We start from the raw sequence: 22962 nt of genomic DNA on the forward strand, positions 1-22962 counted from the left end.
TCTTCGGGTGCAGATCTTAAATGCTTGTAAAGTGCTGGATAGTTCTTCCACACTGCTTCAATGGTTCGAAAATGCGATGTCTGGTGTCAAAATTCTGACCTGTCTGCAGAGTTCCTCAGACTACTGGTGGCAGACAGTGCATACAAGTGGTCCATCAGTTAGCGCATGTAGCTCTCCCAGTGCAGAATAGGCTGGAACTCTTTGCCCTAAACTGGTTGACTCCTCTAGAGTTAGAATGGGTTTGGATGAACACTGTACTATTTTTTCAAACATTTTTCATTTCATTTCTTCAAAAATACATTTATGTATGTTTGCACATGCACCGCTGGGATGTAAAATGTAAAAAGTCCATTTAACTCTTGGTAATCAATCTCAGGTTCAAAGCCATATCCTAGATCCCCTGTGAGATAGGCCAGCTGTTCAGACTGACTCTTTATAATGCCTTGTCAGCTTGGTAAGCCTGGGGATGGGTAAAATACTCTTTTCTGAGTGCCTGTGGCTAGTTTGTAATACCTGCACCCAAATTCAGCACAGGCTTTACGCCATTGTTTGGAAACAACAGTTCTAAACTGGCAATTTCAACCAAGTCCCCAGATTAAAGTCTATCTTCACAAAGTCACAATCCGATCACACCAACGAAAAAATTCAGCCGACAAAAAACATCAGCCACTATCCAACACGTTTCCTGGTAAAAAAAAAGGATGCATTATGATAAAGTTTGCAACTCAGGAGCCTAAACACGCTCAAAGGCACAAAAGGCAGCAAAACAAACTAAAAACAAGGTGTGGAGCACACAATGTAAATGCTGCCACAGTCTGCATCCCTCAGCCTATTTGCCTGCTCCCTGACAATAACACTAAACCACGGCCCAACACACGAAGCCCACCAGCAACGAACAAACCGCAATACAGAGCGCATGAGAAGTGGGCGAGCCCTTAAATATGCCTCAGTCCAAATAAATCGCACAGACACACCATTTGGCTCAGAGACTGTTGGGGTCCAGGCTTCCCGGTTGCGTTTTTCCTGCAGGGGGCGTGGTGGAGCCATGCTCCGGCCACCGGTTGGCGCACCTGCAGGCCATCCGCGATCAGCCGCCTATTTAAGGACTAAGACGTCGGCCTACCGGTGTCGGAGGATTGTTGTGTGATTTTGATGTTTCTGGTGACTTTGTTGGTTTTTGAAGATTTTGGTGATTTTTGTGGCTCCATGCTGGAGCTTTTTGTGCACACCCGGAGTAAGATCTGTTGCTTCCCGGCAGTCCAGGAGGACTGTCCTTTTGTGTTTGTTTAATAAAACCTATTTTGGACCTTTCATCACTGCGTCTTGCCTGCGTTCGGGTCCTGGACAACCACGTATTGTAACAGAGACCACAAGATGCGAAGCACAATAGTTCCAAAATGTCCGAGTAAGATTTTGCGAGGGTGAAAAAACCAAGGGAAAGGGTTAACCCACGTAGCGATGAATGGTAAGGGGGGTTGCAGGGCTGGCCAGGCTGGGGCTGTCACTTCCCCAACTAAACAAGAGAAAAAAGCTTTATAACAAAGTAGAACAAGAAAAGTAGAGTTATCATACCCTTCTCTGCTTCACCTCTCTCTACCCAGCCTGACAGGTTGCAAATAGGAGAACAGACATAAAGTTTACACAAAACCAATGAGTGCACTAATCAGACTGTAACTGGACAACTGATGCTCATGTAAACGTGTCGGTCTACTATCGGAGTTCTCCTTATGTGACCGTTTTAGCTGATAATGTGATTAGAATTTGAACTTCTCCAACGTGTATAGGCCTTCATCGGAGCATGTGCACAACCTAGAATAGCCTGCATCTTGTCTGCACAATAAGTATCACATACGTTATGTAGGAGATGAACAAAGCGGTCTCACGATCCTTCTTGCTGTTGTTGGGCCGTTCTTCCTCCTCTCTCCAGGTGTTTGTTATAGGTCAACCAGAAATGGGGCCCTACTTGCCCCCAAATAGATGCTTATCGCTATCTAGTCTACCTAGAGATAGACACATTCCTGTCCATTATGGAATTTTCTCCCTTGCAAGTAAACTGGGACAAGGAAAGAATTCTGATGAGTCAAATCTTGAGTATGTAAATTATAAATTATAGCTGGATTACAGTTTTTCACTTTGGTACATCTCTGGAATTATCCTAGACGTAAGAGGTGCCAGAATTCCCTCCATGGACACCCCTGCATCTGCTACAATAATAACTCTAAAAAAAATCAGATGTTTCTAACTGCCCAAGGAAGACCATGGTCCCCTAAAGACAGGGACAGATGGAGAGACAGATGGACGGACGAGCAATTTGAGACTGACAAATATAACTCATGAAACACTCCTTTCATGCTCATTTCAGAACTCATTAAGAAATGAGCAAAATTCACCAGAGACTGAACACCACACACACACACACACACACACACACAAAGCAGACTCAGCACAGACACAAGGTCCTCAAACAGTAATGAACCACCACTAGGATGGTTTGAGGGACAGCATTCTCTACGAGAGAGAACATGAAGCCAGAACCAGTCAGTGCCTCTGAATGGAAATGCAAATGTAAAGTTCCTGGCAGTCACAAGTCTGTTTGAAAAGGTGATTTTACCGCATTTATTAACCTTTATAGAAAAGGATGCATAGGTGAGTGTAGGTCACGGTTTCAGAGGTGAGCCCAGATAATCTAGTTTATCTCTGGCCCACAGAAAGTCTGGATTTGGTTCTCATTTACACTCTCAGCCACAGCGATAATTGAAGCGGGGATGTGGTGCAGATCCGACCTCGTCCACTGGGATCACACGTGCACAGCGAAATTCACATTTTCCCTCAAGTGCAGCTCTGGCACTTGAGTGGATGCAGCTGGACCAACCATTGTCCTGTGAGACGGTGAAACTCTGGCCAAGTCAAAGGTCCTCGTTCAGCCTGTTCCATGGTTTCTGCCATGATGGTCCTGCACTGTGGTGATGGGAGAGCAGGTGGCGGATGGCGCACGCTTTCCTTCAGATGCAACAGTTGGAACCCGTGCTAGATCCCAGTGCTCTGACCAAGGTTGGACTGGTGCTGACCCTGTCCCCTAACAAGACCCCAGCTTGCTTCTGTTTGATCTCCTACTTGTGGGAAGAGTCCTGGTTGGTCCAAACGTCAGCCATGTCAGAAGGATGGTGGTCACCTTTGAAACCCTCAGTCCATTAAATTGTCCCCAGATCCGTTCCCTGACTCAACTGATCTCTGTGAACAGTTCTTCTGTCCTCCTCGTTTGTTCTTTACTGCCTTTGTGTCCGTACAGACGGCCGTGTGTTTTCCCGTTAATTGTGTGCAGCCAGGTGAATCAACCACAGGTGGACTCCAGTTAGAACGTAGAATGAGCTTTAGAAGAAAGGGAAGGACGCCAGGTTGGAACCTCAAGCATCACCGAAAGAGCCTGAAGACTCAGGTCAAAGCTGTATTTAACAGTTTGGTTCCTCTCTGCTCTGCTGGGATGTTGAGTTGAGATGAATGGTTGCGTTTCAACAGAGCAGGACTTGGTGGTTAGGATTTCGGTTAGTGCTGTGGATTTAGGGAGCAACAAACATTTCATCTTTTCACATTCCAGTCAAATGGTGCAATTTAAGGGTCCGGTTTAAATAATTTGGCTTTTCTCCATTTTATTGAATGGTCCACACAAAGGAAGACCTGTTCTCTTCAACCTTTTACCAACGTTCTCCCTGTGTGTGGAGGAGCAGCAGGAGGATTTTAGGAGGTTTTAGGGATCAGCTTACCCGTAGATGCAGGAGATGTCGATGACCACATCAATCATGTCACAGCACAGCTCATAGGTGGACATGTCCACTGGACTACTGTCTGTGGCGATGTAAATCTTGCTGAGCACGTCAAACAGGAAGGCCTTCTCGATGCAGGAATTCTGAGGGAGCAGACGTGACTGATCATTGCAGCCTTCGTTAAACGTCAGCTACACAAGCTCATGGTGTCATTTTGAGAAGCGATTATGTCCATCCTTTTTGTGTCCAGAAGACAAAACTGCACCGATCCGCAACTATTATTCTGCAGCTTTATGTACGGCATCAACAGAACGCAGACGTCAAGAAAGAAATGTCATTTGTTCAAGAAAACTTTCAATAAAATAATTTTAAAAAATCAATGTTTTTTTTTTCTGAATCCAAATGAATCAGGTGGATCAGGTGACACTTTAGGAAAGGAAATTGTGAAATATGAATTAAAAGGAGATTTTCTGCTCGTTTTCTTGAGCCCAACGAACCTCTTCCGTCCGGTGGTGCACTGCTACCTAGCGGCAGGACGGTGAAGCACAGGCAGAAGCTAACACATCAAGTTCTCAGGGAAAACGTCACATGACTTCAGTGCACCAATTTGCTCTCTTGCCATTGGCAGGAGAAGACAAAGAAAGCCCAGGGTCTCGTTTTTCACTTACTGAGATGAAAATGTTGAGCAGGTTTTCCAGCGTTGGCAGTTGTGGGATCAGCTTCTGGACCACTTTGCTGAAAGCCTCGAATATAGAGTGGTCATATATGCTGGTCAAATAGAAGCTGTGAAAATGACCAGAAGATGCTTCAGCTGAAGGTGACCCTACAGCTTGTGCCGGTGATCTGTACCGGGCGATCCTCACCTCAGGTTTATTGACTGCAAGCCGGCGTCCACCAGGTCATCATTGGCCCGTCTGTGAATGTCTCTCTGTTTCTGGATCTTGTGGTCGTCAGAGAGGCCGTCTACTTTATGAATGAATACCTCGAAGTTGATGTTTGTGTTTACTTTGTAGGCTCGGGTCACAGTCAGATGCAGTCTGCTTACAGCCTCCACGTAGTCATCCTGCCAGCACCAAGAGACAGAGACACCAAGTGACATGGCAGGATGCTAAGCGTAACAGTGAGCAACAGATGTGTGGACTTGTGAACTGACCTGGGAGTCAATGACAAAGATCAGTGCTCCGGTGCCCCGGAAGATCATTTCATAATCGAAAGTGGGGTCGAAAAAATCAATTTGGCCGGGAAAGTCCCAGATCTGGAAACTGACAAACGAGCTGCTGGACACGTCTTCTCTGCAGATCTTATTGGTGCTCTCCAAGAACAGGGTCTCGCTGGGGGACATTTTATGGAATACCACCTTCTGGATGGAGGATTTCCCGCTCCGACGGAGCCCCATCAACAGAATACGAGGTTTGACCTCTGGGTTCAAGGAGTCGCTGAAGCCCAACCCTGCACATGAAATAACAACGCCGGCGTTCACGCAGAGAAAACAACCTCCCCACACAAGCTGGGACACAACGGGGACTAAAGGGGCAGTTTTCCAGTAATCTTTGACCACTCAGAGCACTTTCCATTACAGCCCTGCTCGTTCTATTTTGGGCCTCAGCGTCTTGCTCAAGGACACTTTGGCACGTAGAGTCTGGGATCAAAGCAGGGATCAGTTCAGAGAACAGCGGCGCAGAATGTGAGCGCAATCATTTTTATCAGTGTGCCCTTTGAAAAATCCAGAGAGAAACACGTTAAGACGTTATAATCTAAATAATAAACCAAAATAAACGGAGAAAATATTATAATTACAGCAGTTAAATGACATACTGCAATTCGACATTGAGAAGAATATAAACTGTACACTGTGTGTGTGTGTGTGTGTGTGTGTGTGTGTGTGTGTGTGTGTGTGTGTGTGTGTGTGTTGCTGCTCCCGACCACAGCAGCGAGTAAAAGCAGGATGGAAGTTGGCGCAGTTGTCGCGGACTCGAAGTCGAACTCGCGGGATCTGGGGGATGGCGCTCCAGAGCCTCCGCGCTCCTCTGCGCTCACCTCCGTCCTCACAGCCGAGCTCCGCGTCTGAAAACGCCTCCAGATCGTCCTCTTCATCCCAATAAGCCAGGGCCGGGCTGTCTTCGTCCTCCGCCGCCAGCCTGTCGGTCTTCCTGCTCATTGCTGCTGGGTTCAAGTCGATACGAGCTCATGTTTCATGCACCGAAATCTGATCCGTGCCAGCCGCGAGGGTGGTGCGCGCACACACACACGTACACGGGCAAAATATTACAGCCCAAATATATCTAATGTGCTCATTATTCAAGTATGACTTTGAAGAGGATTTTAAGCTGTTCACCGGTCCTGTCCAGCAGCCCTGGAGGATCGGTCCAACAGCTCTGGACAGTCCTGTCCAGCAGCCCTAGGCGGTCCTGTCCAGTCCTGGACCGCGTCGGCCCTGCGTGTCTGTCTGTCAGACACATTTATTGTGTCCTGTCTGTCTAACTCATCCGCACCTTATGAAAATCATATTCAATTGTTTTCTAGGATGGGTGTGCACGTGACTCACGATGTGCATATGCGTGTTTGTCTGTGATTGTCTGCCCTACCACATCAATCCAGTGCAACACATCCACCCCGTCCCCACTGGGCACAAGGTCCCACAGGCTTGAGACAAGTCTTCCAGGAATGTCAAACTCAGTCCTTGAGGGCCACGATCCTGCCGGGTTTCCTATCCCACTGAATGCATTTTCAGCCTGGTAGGACAGAAAACCTGGCAGGATCGTGGCCCTCGTGGACTGAGTTTGACACATGTCCCTGCCTCCTGGGCCCACCCCAGTGTTGTATGAACTACACAGAGGTGACTGGGCTGTCCCCCAACCATCATTATCATGTTTAGAGGCCCGTCTGATTACCAGGTTAACATCTTAGTTATGCTGTGAGAGGCCGAGGCTCCTGATCACCAGGATGCTGAAACCCTGCTGTGTCATGGCTGCCTCTCCTCTCCTCTCCTCTCCTCTCCTCTCCTCTCCTCTCCTCTCCTCTCCTCTCCTCTCCTCTCCTCTCCTCTCCTCTAGCAGGGTTGGACATAGAGAAGGACAATAACTGACACCTTGATCGGCGGATGAACATTTTTATTTTTACAAAACAACTCCAAACCTAATTATTTCACACCATTTATAAGATTTGTGACAATCACACCCATTTTGAACTTCAACATTATTTTTAAAAAAGAATAAACTTGCCAGCAGACCAGTTAGAAATTTAGATCTTTTTAAACAGAGCTTTTTTGTTCTCAGCATCATTTTTGCCTGTTTTTGAGGCCACATTTCTCAGAAGGTTAGCAGCTGTTCCCTGTTAAGGTAGCTTGATGTGACATTTGTTCGTACCTGTTGGTCCTTCACAGAGAGGGAGCCAGCTTTCGACGGCCTTCTGTATTTGGATGATGCTTTTGCTCCAGTCTTTACCGACTTTCTCTTTGGAAGGTGGGATGAGCTGGTGACTCCCACCACTTTCAGTTTAATCAGCGCTTCAGATATTCCAGCCATGTTACGTGCCTGACAGCGATATTCACCTGCATCCTCGTATGATAATCCATTCAGGATGATGATGGACCACCGAACCCCCACGCGAGGAGAATCCTGCATAACTGCAAAATAAAACAATGAAAATTTCCACTGCCTGAGGTGCAGATGCTGAAAGAAAAGGACCACCACTTACAACTCTCCAAAAACCTGGGCAGCTGGAGGGAGCTGTCAGCAATGGCTTCTTGGCAACAGTCTGCACAAAGATATCAGATTGTGAATTGTTTGATTTGCGTGGGTTTGTAAAGCTCACCAGCCAACAGCAACCCTGCTCATCTACCTGTGTAGGCTGAGGTTTTGATCCAGGCTAGGGCAGGTGTTGGATAGCCGGTGGCATCACAACGGAGAATAACATTGCTGCCCAGTGGAGAGATGACCCTGGTGGCTGCAGGCTGGATGGAAGGCCGCATACAGTGAGAGAATTGTACTGGGGTCAGCAGTATCGTGGATTGCCCCACAGCTCTACTGCAGATCAAGAGCTGGTCCATGAGAACCACAGGGCTCCCCAAAGACATGGACAATGACATCAGCATAGAGATCTGGCAGTCACATATCCAGGGATTGTCCTGGAGACCTGTGTGCCAAACAGAGAATGTCTCATATACATTATCTACTAGAGATACTCAATTTATACTTGTGACATATTGCATTGGTATCTAGAGCTAATTCTCGTTTGTGCAGGTTATCAAAGTGGCTAGGTCTTTCCAGGTGTTTCGGCAAAAAAAGGTGGTATGGAGGAGGCTTTCTGGAGCCTCCCCTGCCTAGTCTTTTGGAGGAATTCAAGTGCTCCAGAGAGAGGCTGGAAATGACGCCGTCAGAATCCTGTGAAAAAACATCTCAAACATCACCAAAGCAACACTGGCCTTGTGCGAGAGAGGAGGATTTGGCCTTGAAAAGAGCAAACCATAACGGCACGAGGCAGCTCCACCTCGGTCCAGAGGCCTAGTCTTTCAGGAGGTGTGCCAGCAAGAGCAGGCAGCAAGGTACATGTGGGACATCCCTCAATTTGAAGAGAGAGCTGAGAGAAGAAAGTCCTCTCGAAAGGAAAATATGAACTATGGAAGCATCCCACCCCATCTTCATTTTACAGCATATGATGTTCTGCCACCTCTAACAAGCCTCAAGCACAGTCTGGGTTATGGAAGACAAAGGTTGCTACAACTGGGGGTAAAACCAAGCGATGCAGTGCCTTACAGCTGTTATGGAGACCAAATGATCGGCCATCAATTCCAGGCCAGAACATCTGATCCTTGTCCGCTGGGAGGAATGCTGAACTGGTGGCTGGTCAAGCTGAGTCAAAGGCTGTGCTTTCCATCAGAAATCGCCACTGCAAACCTCAGACCGGACCTCCTTCTCTCTTGCTCTCACTTCCACAGGTTTGTATGATGGAGCTGAACGAAAGAGCCTCAGGTACACTGAGAAAAATTCCATCGTAAGTTGGCTGCTACCAGGCTGCTCAAGGATTTGGGAATGTGAGGCCAAGTCCAACACCAAGCCAAAGCTCTCACAAGCACAGCTGAACAGGGAAGCCAGTGACTCTGGGTAAAAAGGGGAGACCGCACATGGGCCACAACATAGCATGTGGGGTGCAGAAGGTCATCAGAGAAGGAACGAAGGAGTCCACTTGATGACTCCAATGATGCATTTAACCCTTCTGTCCCACATACTGCACCACAGATCCAACCTGGAAACCCCTCAGATCTTTGCCTCAACCCAACTTACACCTCAGGAGCTCAATCAATACGAGGTGGTCGTAAAACTGATGACTTATGCGACAGTCATTTTTGTACCAATTAAAAAGCCAAATGCAGCATTTCTTTATTTCTCAGCCAACTCTAATAAAAATAAAAAGGTTTGTATCATCTGTTTACCCAGAATTCTTCTTTGAGCTTGTCCTTTATCCAGGAGAGGAAACCAAAGGTCCAACATCTCAAGGGGTAATGTAGTCAGCCTGACAGGTGAAGGGAAAGAGCAATTACTGGTGAGCTACATAAACAGGCTTAGCAGTTTTTTAAAGCAAACTTTCAGAGAGACCAGAGTTGCTGTTGTTGCCTTGTTCTCTTTCTGCTGCCTGCAGGAAACCAGGCTACCATTTGATTCAGAATGGACAAGAGAGGAAACCCTGAAACCTTGCATGAAAAATTAAGTTCTGAAGGCAAAAGGACCCATCCAAGTATTAAGAAGGTGTAGCTAATGAAGTGGCCCGTAAGTGCAGATATTAATGTATTCCACCTGATGAAGAAACTGATTCACCTGTTGCTGGACAGGTCCAGATAGGTGATGTTGGGGAGGAAGACAGAAGCATGGGCTGGGAGGCTGGACAGGCGGTTGTTGTGAAGACCCAGAGTTTGGAGGCGAGGCATGTCCCTGAGCCCCTCCCAGGGGAAGGATGCAAGGAAGTTCCCATCAAGACGCAGCTCTCGCAAGGCCTTCAGGTTGACAAAGCTGCTGGGATGGACAGTTGTGATGGAATTGTATGTCAACCACAGGAACCGCAGTTCTGATAGGTTGTAGAAGGCTGCGCGGGGTACTCTGGAGATCTGAGTCTTCTCTAGTCGAAGCCTTACTGTGTCCGAAGGGACATTAATTGGAACAGAAGACATTTTGGAGTCACTGCACTGGACCAACCTGATGGAGTGAATGATAAACACAAGACCGTCAGGTCTAAAGTCAGATTCCACCAGCTGCTTGTCTGTACGTGTGTGTGTGTGTGTGTGTGTGTCTGTGTGTATGTGTGCTGTTCTGTGCTACTGCATTAACAGATGTGTGTCAGCAGTTACAACAATGGTTCTGACCTTTCTGTAACAATAAAGATAAAAAAAACCCACCATTTTGGCCAACATACAAACATTGATTTGTTCAGGAATGAGAATAAGTTGCGTCATCAAATCCTAAACAAAGAGAGATGTGAATGAACCTGAGCTCCGATAATCCGGTGCCATCATATGTGCAGGAGCAGGAAATGGGACAGGCATAAAGTTCCCGTAGAACAGACTGCAGGATCTGAAAGAGCAGCAGCAGATACATCTTTCAAAGGACAAAATCAGCACTCTCCAGGGCGCTAAATGTCTCCATAGTCCCAGTCTTCTCAGTCAGACGTTGTGTCCACACAGAGAATCTGTTGCCCAGATTAGCTGGGATTACGCTCCTTTCAGGCACCACATAATCCCACAGCTCACGTGTCACAAATCACAACATCAGGCCGCAGCCCATTTCTGCATTACGGTATATCATGCTAACAAAGGGAGGAGGAGGAAAGTACTGTTATTATTTTCATTTTTAACCATAAACAAACAGACAGAATTTATTAGAGCACTGTGAGCAGAGCCTTCACAGCGTCTGTTCAGAGGTTTACGTTAGAATAGTTACTGTTTTTACAGAACAATGTAAGTAAAATAGGAAGCAATGTCTTCCTCCCAGATGGGAAAAATGGTCATTGTAATTCATCTCCCCAGCAATCAAATCAAATCAAATCAAATCAAATCAAATCAAATCAAATCAAATCAAATCAAATCAAATCAAATCAAATCAATCTTTATTTATACAGCGTCTTTTACAATCAAAATTGTTTCAAGGTGCTTTCCAGAATCCCAGGGCCTAACCCCCAACAAGTAACAGTGGCAAGGAAAAACTCCCCTTTAACAGGAAGAAACCTTGAGCAGGACCAGGCTCATGTAGGGGGACCCTCCTGCTGATGGCCGGCTGGGTAGAGAAGAGAGAGGGGGGAGGACAGGCAGGGGATAGAAGAGAGAGAGGAGAGGAGAGGAGAGGAGAGGAGAGGAGAGGAGAGGAGAGGAGAGGAGAGGAGAGGAGAGGAGAGGAGAGGAGAGGAGGAGGCACAAAGCATAGAAACACATACAAAAATACACTATTTATGCAAGCCGTCGGCTGAGTGGGTCAGCGGGGCCGGAGATCATGGCGGGGGGGGGGGCAGAAAAACTACACAAGAATCAGCATAACTAGTCTGCTTGATGAGAGGAGGAAAGGAGAGGAAAGGAAGGAGAGAGAGGAAACCATGACCCAGTGGGGTGACAGAGGCCTGTCAGGTGATCATGTTTCCGGACCCCAGGCAGCCTTGGCCTATAACAGCATAGCTAAAATGTTAACCTAATGATTAGACGACCCCCTACTTATGATAATTTGTCTGTCTATAATAGTAACTGGAACTACAGAATTAGTAACAATAAGCTTTTTCAAAGAGGTAGGTTTTAAGCCTAATCTTAAAAGTAGCGATGGAGTCAGCCTCCCGTACCTGGACAGGGAGCTGGTTCCATAGCAGAGGGGCCTGGTAGCTAAATGCTCGGCCCCCCATTCTACTCTTATAAACTCTGGGAACCACAAGTAGACCAGCATTCTGAGAGTGGATGACAGATGACAGTGTATGATGGAGGAATTGCTGAAAATTCCTAATAACACTAGGACAGAAGAAATTCATTTATTAAGAAGAACTCATAAACACTACTTTATTCATCTTGTCTTCTTCATTATCATGGCATTCTTATTGGGCAATGGCATTTACAATCAAGCTCCCATCCCATCTTTGGACAACCTCACCACAACGAACAAAACTCAAATGGAGGCGAGGTGGGTGCTTAAGTGTTCAGTGCCATGAATGAATGAGTGAATGAATGGTTTCCATCTTTGCTATTGTTTACACGCAATGTGTTTCCGGGTGCAATCTGAAATGGTCCGCCAGGGGGCAGAAGGACGACCTCGTTTGTAAACATGCAGAGAAGAAGTCGGAAGGCGGAAGTGTCACACCCGTGTTGTTATTAAGTTCAGGCTTTCATCGGAGAAAATGTCCGGAGCTGCTCCTTCTATTCCAAACCAGTTTATCTGTCGCCAGCGCGAAGAGCTGCTGTCAAAGACCCACCGGAGGCCCGGTGTCCGGCAGTTGGCACTCCCACAGCAGCAAGCCAGGGTGAGAGAGCCGAGCACGGCCTGCTGTAGCGTTCGTTCCCTCCGAAAGGTGGACTATTAAAAAGTTAGATAAGTGGGGACAGAGTATTGACGTTATTGGTATATATTTGAGAGGTTCAAGTGTCCACGTCTGGTTTGTCCCCCCCCCCTCAGACAGCGACCCCCCAGCACCAGTAATCCCAGTTCCTGGGGGTGCACAGTGGAAGAGGCCGCCAGACAGCCACGCCTGGATGACTGTGAGAGAATGGGAACTCTGTTTGGGATGCTCAATAAGTGTCTGCGGGGGCTGGGATTCAGCCACATGTTGTTTGGGGACAGAATAGTGGAACCTGTAGTCATGCTCTTCTTCTGGCTGCTGCTTTGGTTCCTGGGCGTCCAGGCTCTGGGCCTGGTGGCAACGCTGTGCATCATCATCATCTACATCCAGAAGTAGCAGCAGTCTCAGGCTAATGCTCCTGGGTGCTTCGCATCCTCTCCTCATGTCCGCAGGTTTCCCCCAGGACCTTCCGGAGGGAAATGACTGGACTACATTGTGCAGTCGTGAAGAACAGGAATCCAACTTCACGCTCTGTTATGTGACGCTTTTTGGGCACAGCACAGCATGCAAAATATGCAAACCTTTGGTTCCACGCCAACATTTAACACAGCCACGTCTAAACCCAGGCCTCGAGGGTGATAATCCAGCCGGGTTTTCTGTCCCACCCAATGCATTTTCAACCCGGTGGGACAGAAAACCCAGCTGTGGACCGTGGACTGGGTTGGAACGTGGCCTTTGTTGAGTTTCTTAGTTCTAGTAAATATCTGTTGTGCCTTTGATATGATCAGGGTGCATTTATATCAAACTTATTTTTATTTATATCTAATTGAATGCAATTTAGAATGACACGGAGGAAAATGTGATGTTATTCATTTCACAGATGTTGATTTTTAATATTCAGTAAGTTTCTTCTTTTCTGTGAAAGCTGCAAAGGCAGATGTTTGGTCCTCTGGAGAACGTGTTGCTGAAGCCTCAGAGGCTGATTTTCCATGTACTGTCATACCAGAAATAGGTTCTAACCCAACAATTAAACTGTCAGCTTGGTTTGCTCTCCTGCCGTCAGCACCTGTTTTTAAACAGTATTTGGGTGGAAATGTGTCCTGTCCTGTTTGTGCGTCAGCAGCTTAGGTGTCCATTAACGGTCTCACCTGAATGACATCTGCACCTTGTACTCACTGCAGAATGTTGTCCCTTGCCCCTGAAGGCTTTCCACCTCTGCTCCGTCGTACATGTATGCTGCAGCAGCTGGAAGAAGGTCCCAAACGCCTACATTTTTTTTTTACATCATTGTGGTGCCTTGACGTGATCTCTGGTAATTCTCAGGGGACTGTGAGTGCAGCTACAGACTGTAGGGAATCTGTAGGTCCACAATGAGGCATCCGGGCTGACATCAGGAGTCCCGCAGATGATTAAAGTGCTTCTAAATGTGTTTTGGGTTGCTGATTTGGATCTCAATGTCTTCCTTCTTTCACAACTAAAGAGTGTCGATCCACTCCGGCAGCAAGGGCGAGAAAGTCCTGTCAGTGTTTAATGGTTGTAGCAGAGGAGGAGACGTGAGTGCGAGCAATACTGTATGTGGGTTTTAAAAGAAGTCCGGAAAATGAGCTGAATAAAGGCAAAACGTGAGGTGAGGAAGCAGAATGACTCTGGACTGACTGGCAGCGTAGGAAACACATCTCTCATATTTTCAGTAGGAGCAACAGCTGCATATTTACAGTGAACTCAGCACTCGGGTTGCACGTGTGTTGGCATATATTAATGTGTTTTAAATACGTTTTCATTCCATCTATTTACACACATGTACATATATGTATAGAAAATGAAGCCTCGGTTGATTTGAGTCTGTCCAAAGGGCTGGTTTCCACACATGAACAGGTGGCTTACGTCGTTTCCACGGCACCTCTGGGTCTGCTGGGTCTTGGCTTCCTCTGTACTCGGTGTGGCCCTGAGAGCCAATGCTGCCTGGCAGGCTCAGTGTCCGCTGCCTCCCTCCGACAGGATGCGGCTGGGCTCTGTAAACTTGGCCGTGGCGATGTAGAAGAGGGTGGGTCCTGGAACCAGAGCCAGCAGAGGTCCTGCTCCAGCCTGTCCAGGCGGGAGATGGAGACAATGCCGTAGGCGTGCAGCAGCCAGTGACTGAAGAGGACGACTAGACGCTTCTTCTTGGTGACCAGACTCTTAAAAGACTGAATGAAAGCAGAACGTGTCACTAGCACAGATACCCACTGCTATCTGTAAGATCACTCTTTTATCAGGCCCCTCCCGGGAAAGGGGGCAGCCTCTGCTCTGTCTAAACACCCTACTGTCGGGCAAATGTTTGGCCAGAGGGCGCAGCTGCCATCTGGATGATTTCCGGGACACTTCAAACACAACCGAATGCAGCAGGTGTCTTTACCTGTATTTCAGAGGCAGACATGTAAACAGCCAGCGTGACCAATGACAAGACCAAGATGATGTAGGGAAATGCATAATCTAAAAGACAAAGATGGGCATGCATCAGTTCCTGTGCAGGCACATTGTGAACAGGCGGTCAACAGGCGGGACTCACAGAGCAGCCCTCCACCCACAGCCTGCAGCACAGTAAGGATGGGGAAGAAGTACAACGCCGCGTAGATGCTCTTGAAGCGATCAGACTTGCCCAGACCGCAGGCGATCTTCTTGACCAGCAGGGGGCGCAGCAGCATCATCATCACCAGGCAGAAGGCGTAATAGATTAAGATGATGGTGTAGCTAAAGCAAAAAGAGCGGAACGCAGTGAGATGCAAGACACACGCTACTGCTTATGCTTCCAGATGCTTCCAGAAACATCCACATAAAAGAGCACCAGACCTCTCTGCTGCTTGATTTTAAGGTCAGCTCGTGCTTACAGCGGATAGACTGCCTCTTGGGTGCAGTGCAAGGTGTTGACGTAGTCGGGACTGGGATTGTACAGCATGGTGTACCAGTCTGACAGCATCTGGACCCGGCAGGAACGGATGCCGAGCGTTCCCACCGGCTCAGTGACCAGCAGCGTGATCACTGCTGATACACTGCACTCCAGCATGGCTGTGACGTGCTGCAGCAGGGCACTGGAACTGGACAAGATGGACAGGCCTCTCGTCACACACATCGCATCAGGAAAGGGTTGCTAAAATGTGGGCACAGCACTCACCTTTTCTTTCCAGAGTACCACTCGATGAAAAACCAGTGCAGCACCAGTGGTAACATGGCCATGAAGCCCAGGTAGAGCCAGTCGTACAGCTCAGGGGACTCTGTGCAGCGTTCACAGATCTTCTGCAGGTTGGTCCTCTCTCCCCGAGGACAGACCTCAAAGGAGACACACAAAAGGTAACTGAAAATGGTGCCAAAGTTGAAACTATTATCTACAAATCCTGGTAAAAGACGGCTCAGGAAACCTGAAAAGATTACAAAGGAACATCCATGGTGAGATCTTAAAAATAAGAAGGGATGCCTCCAGAAAGGACTTTTTAGAAGGTATTTTTCAAGGTCCTTTAGCTTTAAATCACCAGGATCTTCCAGAAGTCAAGAAGGCTGAGGAGGGGTACAGAAATCCTGAGTGTCCTGACACACATGGATGTAAGGTGCGGTAGGCCAGGGGCACCCCCATGCTGGGGCGCTTCATCAAGACTGGATCCTTGGCTCCCCACGAGTGCGGATGACGTCTGCTCCGGAACGACCCTGTTCACCTCACAACTGTGACTGTGCAGAGGCTGCAGGTCCCAGAACCCCATCCCTGAATACTCACCCCACACTCTCCCTCCGCTGAACCATTGACCATCATCCTGCCACAGTAGAGCCCTGGACAAGTGGAGCTCATGGCCACAGCTGATATAAAAACACAGGGCTGCGAGTTATTGTTATGTGGGACGTTTCGAGTGGCTGATATAGTAAATGTTACAAGAGAACTGAAGTGATGCGGCAGCACTGCTCGAGACCGAAAATAACACAAAAACCAAAACCCCGTACACCAGGTGTTGAAACGAACAACAAAGAGTCCAATTTGATTAAAAAACAAACAAAAAAACAGGTTTTGGTTTCTTTAACAAGCGAAATGTCTAAATCTCAAATACGTACAAATACGCGAGCTAACGCGTAAACCATCCAACAGTCACACAGATGTCTGCGCAGCACATAAAGGTGAATGTTACCAAATAATAAATAAATATTATAAATGTATGAAGTATACCGAGTTTACTTACACATGCTGTCCAAACACTGATTAAAATAAAGGTCCACAATGTAGCTCCTTTTTCAACAACTGACGACACCGGATACGGACGGAATAAAGTGTAACGCCGACAGGAAATTTATCTTCTTCTTTTTTTTCCCCCACCCTATTTTTGCGGCGGTTGGCAATGTTCGGGTGCATTACCGCTATGGCCTGATCAGGAGGTCCACCCGGGATGGATAGACCTCTGAACGAGGTCCCGTTTAAACCCGGATAACTTAAAGCATTTGCGTCAAGTGATTGCCTCAAATAGTTTAAGTTACTGAAATATATTTTTTAAAGTATAATAAATTCAAATGTACAATATTTGAATTTATCTTGAACTTTTGGCATTCCCTGCTGAATGAAGATTAAGGTGTTTATTAAACACTTGGGGAGTGCAGGTGGAGTGCGTAAGTAAATTCAAACAGGAGACACATTGCCTGTTGGTGATTGCCTCCATCGCAATGCTACCCTCCACAACTATCCCCAGTCTTGAGGGCTTTAGTTGCAGTGATTCTGTTTGCAGCAGGCCATCATCTTAGCCCTGCTGAGGTTGACTCTATTGCTGAAGGTGCAGCAACCTCACTGAGAATCACGCTTGATTCTGTTGCCCCCCTGAAAAAGAAAATAGTAAATCAGAGGAGGTGTGCCCCCTGGTATAATTCACATATCAGGACCCTCAAGCAGAAAGTGCGAAGACTGGAAAGGAAGTGGCATTCTTGTAAAATAGACAGCTACCATGTAGCCTGGAAAGACTGTCTATTGGTTTACAAAAAGGCCCTTCGCAAGGCTAGAACAGCTTATTTTTCTTCTTTAATTGAGGAAAATGAGAACAACCCCAGGTTTCTTTTCAGCACTGTGGCCAAATTAACTAAGAGTCACAGTGTTTTAGATCCACGTATCCCTTCTTCCCTTAGTGGTGAAGACTTCATGAGCTTCTTCACTGATAAAGTTCTAGCCATCAGAGAAAAGCTAACCAGGCCATCCCAACAACTGGACCATCACCAGATGTGCCGACTGTGGGAACATACAGGGTCTCCAACGAGCCCTTAAGCTCCTTCAGCCCTATATATTTTTCTGAGGCGTCATAGCTAATTCAGAAATCCAAGACCACCACGTGTCTTTTAGATCCCATCCCAACACACCTGTTGAAGGATGTTTTACCATTGATAGGCAGTTCTATCCTGGACCAGATCAATGGTTCTTTAGTGTCAGGTTATGTACCCCGGTCCTACAAGGTGGCAGTGATTAAGCCGTTGCTTAAAAAACCATCACTGGATCCTGATGTCTTAGCAAATTATAGGCCAATATCCAACCTTCCTTTTATCTCTAAAGTTCTAGAGAAGGTGGTGGTGACTCAGTTACTGGAGCACCTCCAGAGGAACAGCCTGTTTGAGATGTTTCAGTCAGGCTTTAGAGCTCACCACAGCACAGAAACAGCACTTCTTAAAGTCACTAATGATCTTCTCATAGCTTCCGATCATGGACTGGTCTCTATGCTGGTTCTGCTGGACCTCAGTGCTGCTTTTGATACAGTTGATCACAGCATCCTGTTACAGAGACTGGATCATGTGATTGGGATTAAAGGGACAGCACTAGACTGGTTTAGATCATACTTATCTGATAGATACCAGTTTGCTCATGTCCATGGTGTTCCCTCCTCATACAGTAGGGTTAGCCATGGAGTTCCTCAAGGTTCTGTACTTGGACCAATCCTCTTCACATTGTACATGCTTCCCTTAGGGAACATTATTCGGCAGCATGGGATAAATTTTCATTGTTATGCTGATGACACTCAGCTCTATTTATCCATGAAACCCGAGGAGACAGAGAAGTTAGTGAAGCTCCAGACCTGTCTTAAAGACATAAAGTCCTGGATGTCTTCAAATTTCCTCCTCCTTAACCCAGGAAAAACTGAGGTCATGGTGTTTGGTCCTGAACCTCTTAGGGATAGTTTAGATCACATGATCACTCTAGATGGTATCTCATTAACATCTAGTCTCTCTGTGAGGAATCTAGGAGTAACTTTTGATCAAAATCTCTCCTTCAACTCACACATTAAATTAGTCTCTAGAAGTGCCTTTTTTCACTTGAGGAACATCACTAAGATCAGGAAACTGCTGACGCGGCATGATGCTGAAAAGTTAGTCCATGCATTTGTTACTTCCAGGCTGGACTACTGTAACTCTTTATTATCAGGGTGTCCAAACAACTCTTTAAGAAGCCTCCAGTTGATCCAAAATGCTGCAGCCAGAGTTCTGACAGGTATTGACAAAAGAGATCTCCTGTACTCCTGTACTGGCGTCGCTTCATTGGCTGCCCGTTAAATTTAGAATAATTTTTAAAACCCTTCTTTTGACCTACAAGGTCCTCAGAGGCCTAGCTCCATCCTACCTGGAGGAGCTAGTGATACCTTATCAGCCCAATAGACCGCTCCGCTCTCAGAATGCTGGTCTACTTGTGGTTCCCAGAGTTTCCAGGAGTAGAATGGGGGGCCGAGCATTTAGCTACCAGGCCCCCCTGCTATGGAACCAGCTCCCTGTCCAGGTACGGGAGGCTGACTCCATCGCTACTTTTAAGGTCAGACTCAAAACCTACCTCTTTGAAAAAGCTTATTGTTACTAATTCAGTAGTTCCAGTCACTATCATAGACAGACAAATTATCATACTTAGGGGGTCGTCTAATCGTTAGGTCACATCTTAGTTATGCTGTTATAGGCCAAGGCTGCCGGGGTCCGGAAACATGATCACCTGACAGGCCTCTGTCACTCCACTGGGTCATGGTTTCCTCTCTCCTCTCCTCCTTTCTCTCCTTTCCCCTCCTCATCAAGCAGACTAGTTATGCTGATTCTTGTGTAGTTTTTCTGCTTCTCCCCCCCCCCCCCTCTATTTATTTACAGGTATCGCCGCCTCGGAGCTGCATAATGACCTCTGGCCCCGCTGAAGTGATTGTGCATCATATTTTTTTGTGTGTTTCTGTGCTCTGTGCCTCTCTCTCTCTCTCCCTCCTCTCCTCCTCTCCTCTCCTCTCCTCTCTCTCCTCCTCTCCTCTCCTCCTCTCCCCTCCTCCTCCTCCTCTTTCCTCCTCTCCTCTCCCTCTCCTCTTCCTCTCTTCCTCTCCTCTTCCCCTCCTCCTCCTTCTCTCTCCCCTCCTCCCCTTCACTCTACTTCTCCTCTCCTTTACCCTCTCCTCTCCTCTCCTCTCCTACCTATCCTATCCTCTACCTGTCCTCCCCCTTCTCCTCTCTCTTTACCCAGCTGGCCATCAGCAGGAGGGTCCCCCTACATGAGCCTGGTCCTGCTCAAGGTTTCTTCCTGTTAAGGTTTCTTGCCACTGTTGCTTGTCTGGGGTCAGGCCCTGGGATTCTGGAAAGCGCCTTGAAACAATTTTGATTGTATAAGACGCTATATAAATAAAGATTGATTGATTGATTGATTGATTGATTGATTGATTGATTGATCAAGAGGAAGGTTGGGCATCAAACACGCTAACTGGCCGGAGCACCTTCTGTCACTCAAACTCTCTCCATTCAGCTCTCTCATCGCTCTGGCCTCTCTGGGGTGCTCTTCTGAGCGATCTGACCTTGGTAGTTCCTGTGGAGTACCACGACCTAGGAGAGGCATTCAGTAAGGAGCGAGCCCTCTCCCTCGCTCCTTACCTTCCCTGCGCCTGCTGCATAGCCCTCCTTCCCAGTGCACCACTTCCATGCAGCCGGTTGTACAACATTTCCAGACTGGGACAATGAGGCGATGAAAAGGTACGTAACTGACTCACAGGTCTTCTTCTTCTCCACCCATCTCAGCTGAGAGGAACTATGCGGTGTGAACTATGTGGTGGTGTGGACCATCACCAGATGTGCTGACTGTGAGAACATACAGGGTCTCCAACGAGCCCTTAAACTCCTTCACCCATATATATTTTGCTGAGGCGTCAGAAATCCAAGTCCATCGCGTGTCTTTTAGATCCCATCCCAACACACCTGTTGAAGAATGTTTTACCATTGATATGCAGTTCTATCCTGGACTAGATCAATTGTTCTTTAGTGACAGGTTATGTACCCCGGTCCTACAAGGTGGCAGTGATTAAGCCATTGCTTAAAACACCATCACTGGATCCTGACGTATTAGCAAATTATAGGCCAATATCCAACCTTCCTTTTATCTCTAAAGTTCTTGAGAAGGTGGTGGTGACTCAGTTACTGGAGCACCTGCAGAGAAACAGCCTGTTTGAGATGTTTCAGCTTTAGAGCTCATCACAGTACAGAAACAGCACTTCTTAAAGTTACTAATGATCTTCTTAGAGATTCAGATCATGGACTGGTTTCAATGCTGGTTCTGCTGGACCTCAGTGCTGCTTTTGATACAGTTGATCACAGCATCCTGTTACATAGACTGGAACATGTGATTGGGATTAAAGGGACAGCACTAGACTGGTTTAGATCGTATTTATCTGATAGATACCAGTTTGCTCATGTCCATGGCGTTCCCTCTTCATACAGTAGGGTTAGCCATGGAGTTCCTCAAGGTTCCGTACTTGGACCAATTGTTTTCACCTTGTACATGCTTCCCTTAGGGAACACTGTTCGGCAGCATGGGATAAATTTTCATTGTTATGCTGATGACACTCAGTTATATTTATCCATGAAACCAGAGGAGACAGAGCAGTTAGCGAAGCTTCAGACCAGTCTTAAAGACATAAAGTCCTGGATGTCTTCAAATTTCCTTCTCCTTAACTCTGAAAAACTGAGGTCATAGTGTTTGGTCCTGAACCTCTCAGGGATAGATTAGATCACATGGTTAGTAGTGGCTGTAGTAGTAGCTGCCAAGGCTGCCGGGGTCCAGAAACATGATCACCTGACAGGCCTCTGTCACCCCACTGGGTCATGGTTTCCTCTCCTCTCCTCTCCTCTCCTCTCCTCTCCTCTCCTCCCTCTCCTCTCCTCTCCTCTCCTCTCCTCTCCTCTCCTCTCCTCCTCATCAAGTAGACTTGTGATGCTATTTCTTGTGTAGTTTTTCTGCTTCCCCCTTCTGTATTCATTTACAGGTATCACCCCTTTCAGAGCTGCATAATGACCTCCGGCCCCGCTGACCCACTCAACCGGCAGTTTATTCAATATAATGTATTTTTGTATGTATTTTTTTGCTCTATGCCTTTCCTCTCCTCTTTTTCCCTCCCCTCCCCTCCCTTTTCTATCCTTACCTGTCCTTCCCCCTCTTCTCTCTCTCTACCCAGCCAGCCATCAGCAGGAGGGTCCCCCTACATGAGCCTGGTCCTGCTCAAGGTTTCTTCCTGTTAAAGGGGAGTTTTTCCTTGCCACTGTTGCTTGTCTGGGGTTAGGCCGTGGGATTCTGGAAAGCGCCTTGAAACAATTAATGTATGAATAAAGATTGGTTTGATTTGATTTGATTTGATTTGGTACTGGCCCAGCAGCAGTGGAGACACTGGCTGGAGAGATCTGCTCAGCCGATGGTGTGGTGTTGTGGACTGACCACAAAAACCTCAACTACCTCCAGAGTGCCAAGCGGTTGAATTTGCAGCAAGCACAATGGGCTCTTTTCTGGGGCATTTCTGATTGACCCTTACCTACCAGCCTGGATCTCATTACATTACATACATACATTAAGCCATACGCCTTGTCCCACCTGTTCTCACTCAATCCCTCCAGACCAGAGCCCATTTCCATCTTGTCTCCCTCCTGCATTGTGGGCACAGCTACCTGGTTGGTGGAGGAGAGGATGCGGGAGGCGCATCCACTCCATCCTGGTCCAGCAGGCACCCTGCAGAACTGGCTTTTCATCCTGGAGTCCATCCGTTCCAATGTGCTGTAGTAGGGCCATTCTTCCCAGCTCAAATGTCACCCAGGCTGCCCCCGGACCGTTCGATTCCTTCAGTAACAGTTCTGGTGGCCGTCTATGTCCCACGACACTAAGTCCTTCATTACTGCTTGCCCCATGTGTGCCCAAGGGAAGTATGCTCGCAAGTCAGACCAAGGCCTCAAGTTCACATTTCAGGTCTGGAAAGCTTTCGGCAATGTGTTGGGGCCTCTCCTCCGGATACCACCCCTAGTCAAACAACAATACTGAGAGGGTCAACCATTCCCTAAAAAGTTGTTGCGATGCATCTTGGCTTGTCATCCCACCACTGGGAACTTATTCCTAGCATGTGTAGAATAACAATTCCCGTGTGTCGGCCTCCACTGGGATGTCACAATTTATGGACTCCCTTGGGTACCAACCAGCATTGTTTCAACTCCAGGAGGAGGATTAGGAGGACAGACAAATTTCATACTTAGGGGGTCGTCTAATCATTAGGTTAACATCTTAGTCATGCTGCGATAGGCCAAGGCTGCCGGGGTCTAGAAACATGATCACCTGACAGGCCTCTGTCACTACACTGGGTCATGGTTTCCTCTCCTCTCCTCTCCTCTCCTCTCCTCTCCTCTCCTCTCCTCTCCTCTCCTCTCCTCTCCTCTC

General features: G+C 47.3%; 2 protein-coding genes, 1 long non-coding RNA gene and 1 pseudogene across 7 annotated transcripts; 1 reads left to right on the plus strand and 3 right to left on the minus strand.

Moving 5' to 3' along the window:
* Positions 1 to 2589: 2589 nt before the first annotated feature.
* On the minus strand, positions 2590 to 6336 carry LOC115247165 (ras-related GTP-binding protein D-like). Of its 3 annotated transcripts, none has more exons than XM_029827831.1 (6): positions 5685 to 6144; positions 4915 to 5210; positions 4625 to 4824; positions 4430 to 4544; positions 3762 to 3904; positions 2590 to 3549 (listed from the first exon to the last, which is right to left on the minus strand). In XM_029827831.1, the coding sequence occupies exons 1-6, from the start codon at positions 5917 to 5919 to the stop codon at positions 3510 to 3512; spliced, it is 1029 nt and encodes a 342-aa protein (XP_029683691.1). In that variant the 5' UTR covers positions 5920 to 6144; the 3' UTR covers positions 2590 to 3509. The 3 variants fall into 3 exon arrangements, with proteins under 3 accessions (XP_029683691.1, XP_029683695.1, XP_029683701.1); XM_029827835.1 differs by having other exon boundaries at positions 2598 to 3549; positions 5799 to 6120; XM_029827841.1 differs by lacking the exon at positions 2590 to 3549 and having other exon boundaries at positions 3844 to 3904; positions 4430 to 4504; positions 5685 to 6336.
* Positions 6337 to 6906: 570 nt separating this feature from the next.
* On the minus strand, positions 6907 to 10336 carry LOC115247169 (leucine-rich repeat, immunoglobulin-like domain and transmembrane domain-containing protein 3). Its single transcript, XM_029827848.1, has 6 exons — positions 10239 to 10336; positions 9575 to 9949; positions 9193 to 9272; positions 7602 to 7895; positions 7458 to 7517; positions 6907 to 7386 (listed from the first exon to the last, which is right to left on the minus strand). The coding sequence occupies exons 2-6, from the start codon at positions 9922 to 9924 to the stop codon at positions 7070 to 7072; spliced, it is 1101 nt and encodes a 366-aa protein (XP_029683708.1). The 5' UTR covers positions 9925 to 9949; positions 10239 to 10336; the 3' UTR covers positions 6907 to 7069.
* A 1686-nt stretch (positions 10337 to 12022) lies between these two features.
* LOC115247172 (uncharacterized) lies at positions 12023 to 13707 on the plus strand. Of its 2 annotated transcripts, none has more exons than XR_003886223.1 (2): positions 12023 to 12242; positions 13460 to 13707. It is a non-coding gene; the product is annotated as an uncharacterized lncRNA (long non-coding RNA). The 2 variants fall into 2 exon arrangements; XR_003886222.1 differs by lacking the exon at positions 12023 to 12242 and adding an exon at positions 12390 to 12477.
* A 235-nt stretch (positions 13708 to 13942) lies between these two features.
* Positions 13943 to 16583, minus strand: LOC115247170 (JNK1/MAPK8-associated membrane protein-like; annotated as a pseudogene). The gene is made up of 7 exons (XR_003886221.1): positions 16478 to 16583; positions 16024 to 16103; positions 15430 to 15584; positions 15146 to 15352; positions 14827 to 15008; positions 14674 to 14750; positions 13943 to 14464 (listed from the first exon to the last, which is right to left on the minus strand). The product of XR_003886221.1 is annotated as a JNK1/MAPK8-associated membrane protein-like (transcript).
* Between the last annotated feature and the right edge of the window lie 6379 nt (positions 16584 to 22962).

Source organism: Takifugu rubripes, chromosome 2, assembly GCF_901000725.2.
Source record: "Takifugu rubripes chromosome 2, fTakRub1.2, whole genome shotgun sequence".
Classification (NCBI taxonomy): Eukaryota; Metazoa; Chordata; class Actinopteri; order Tetraodontiformes; family Tetraodontidae; genus Takifugu; species Takifugu rubripes.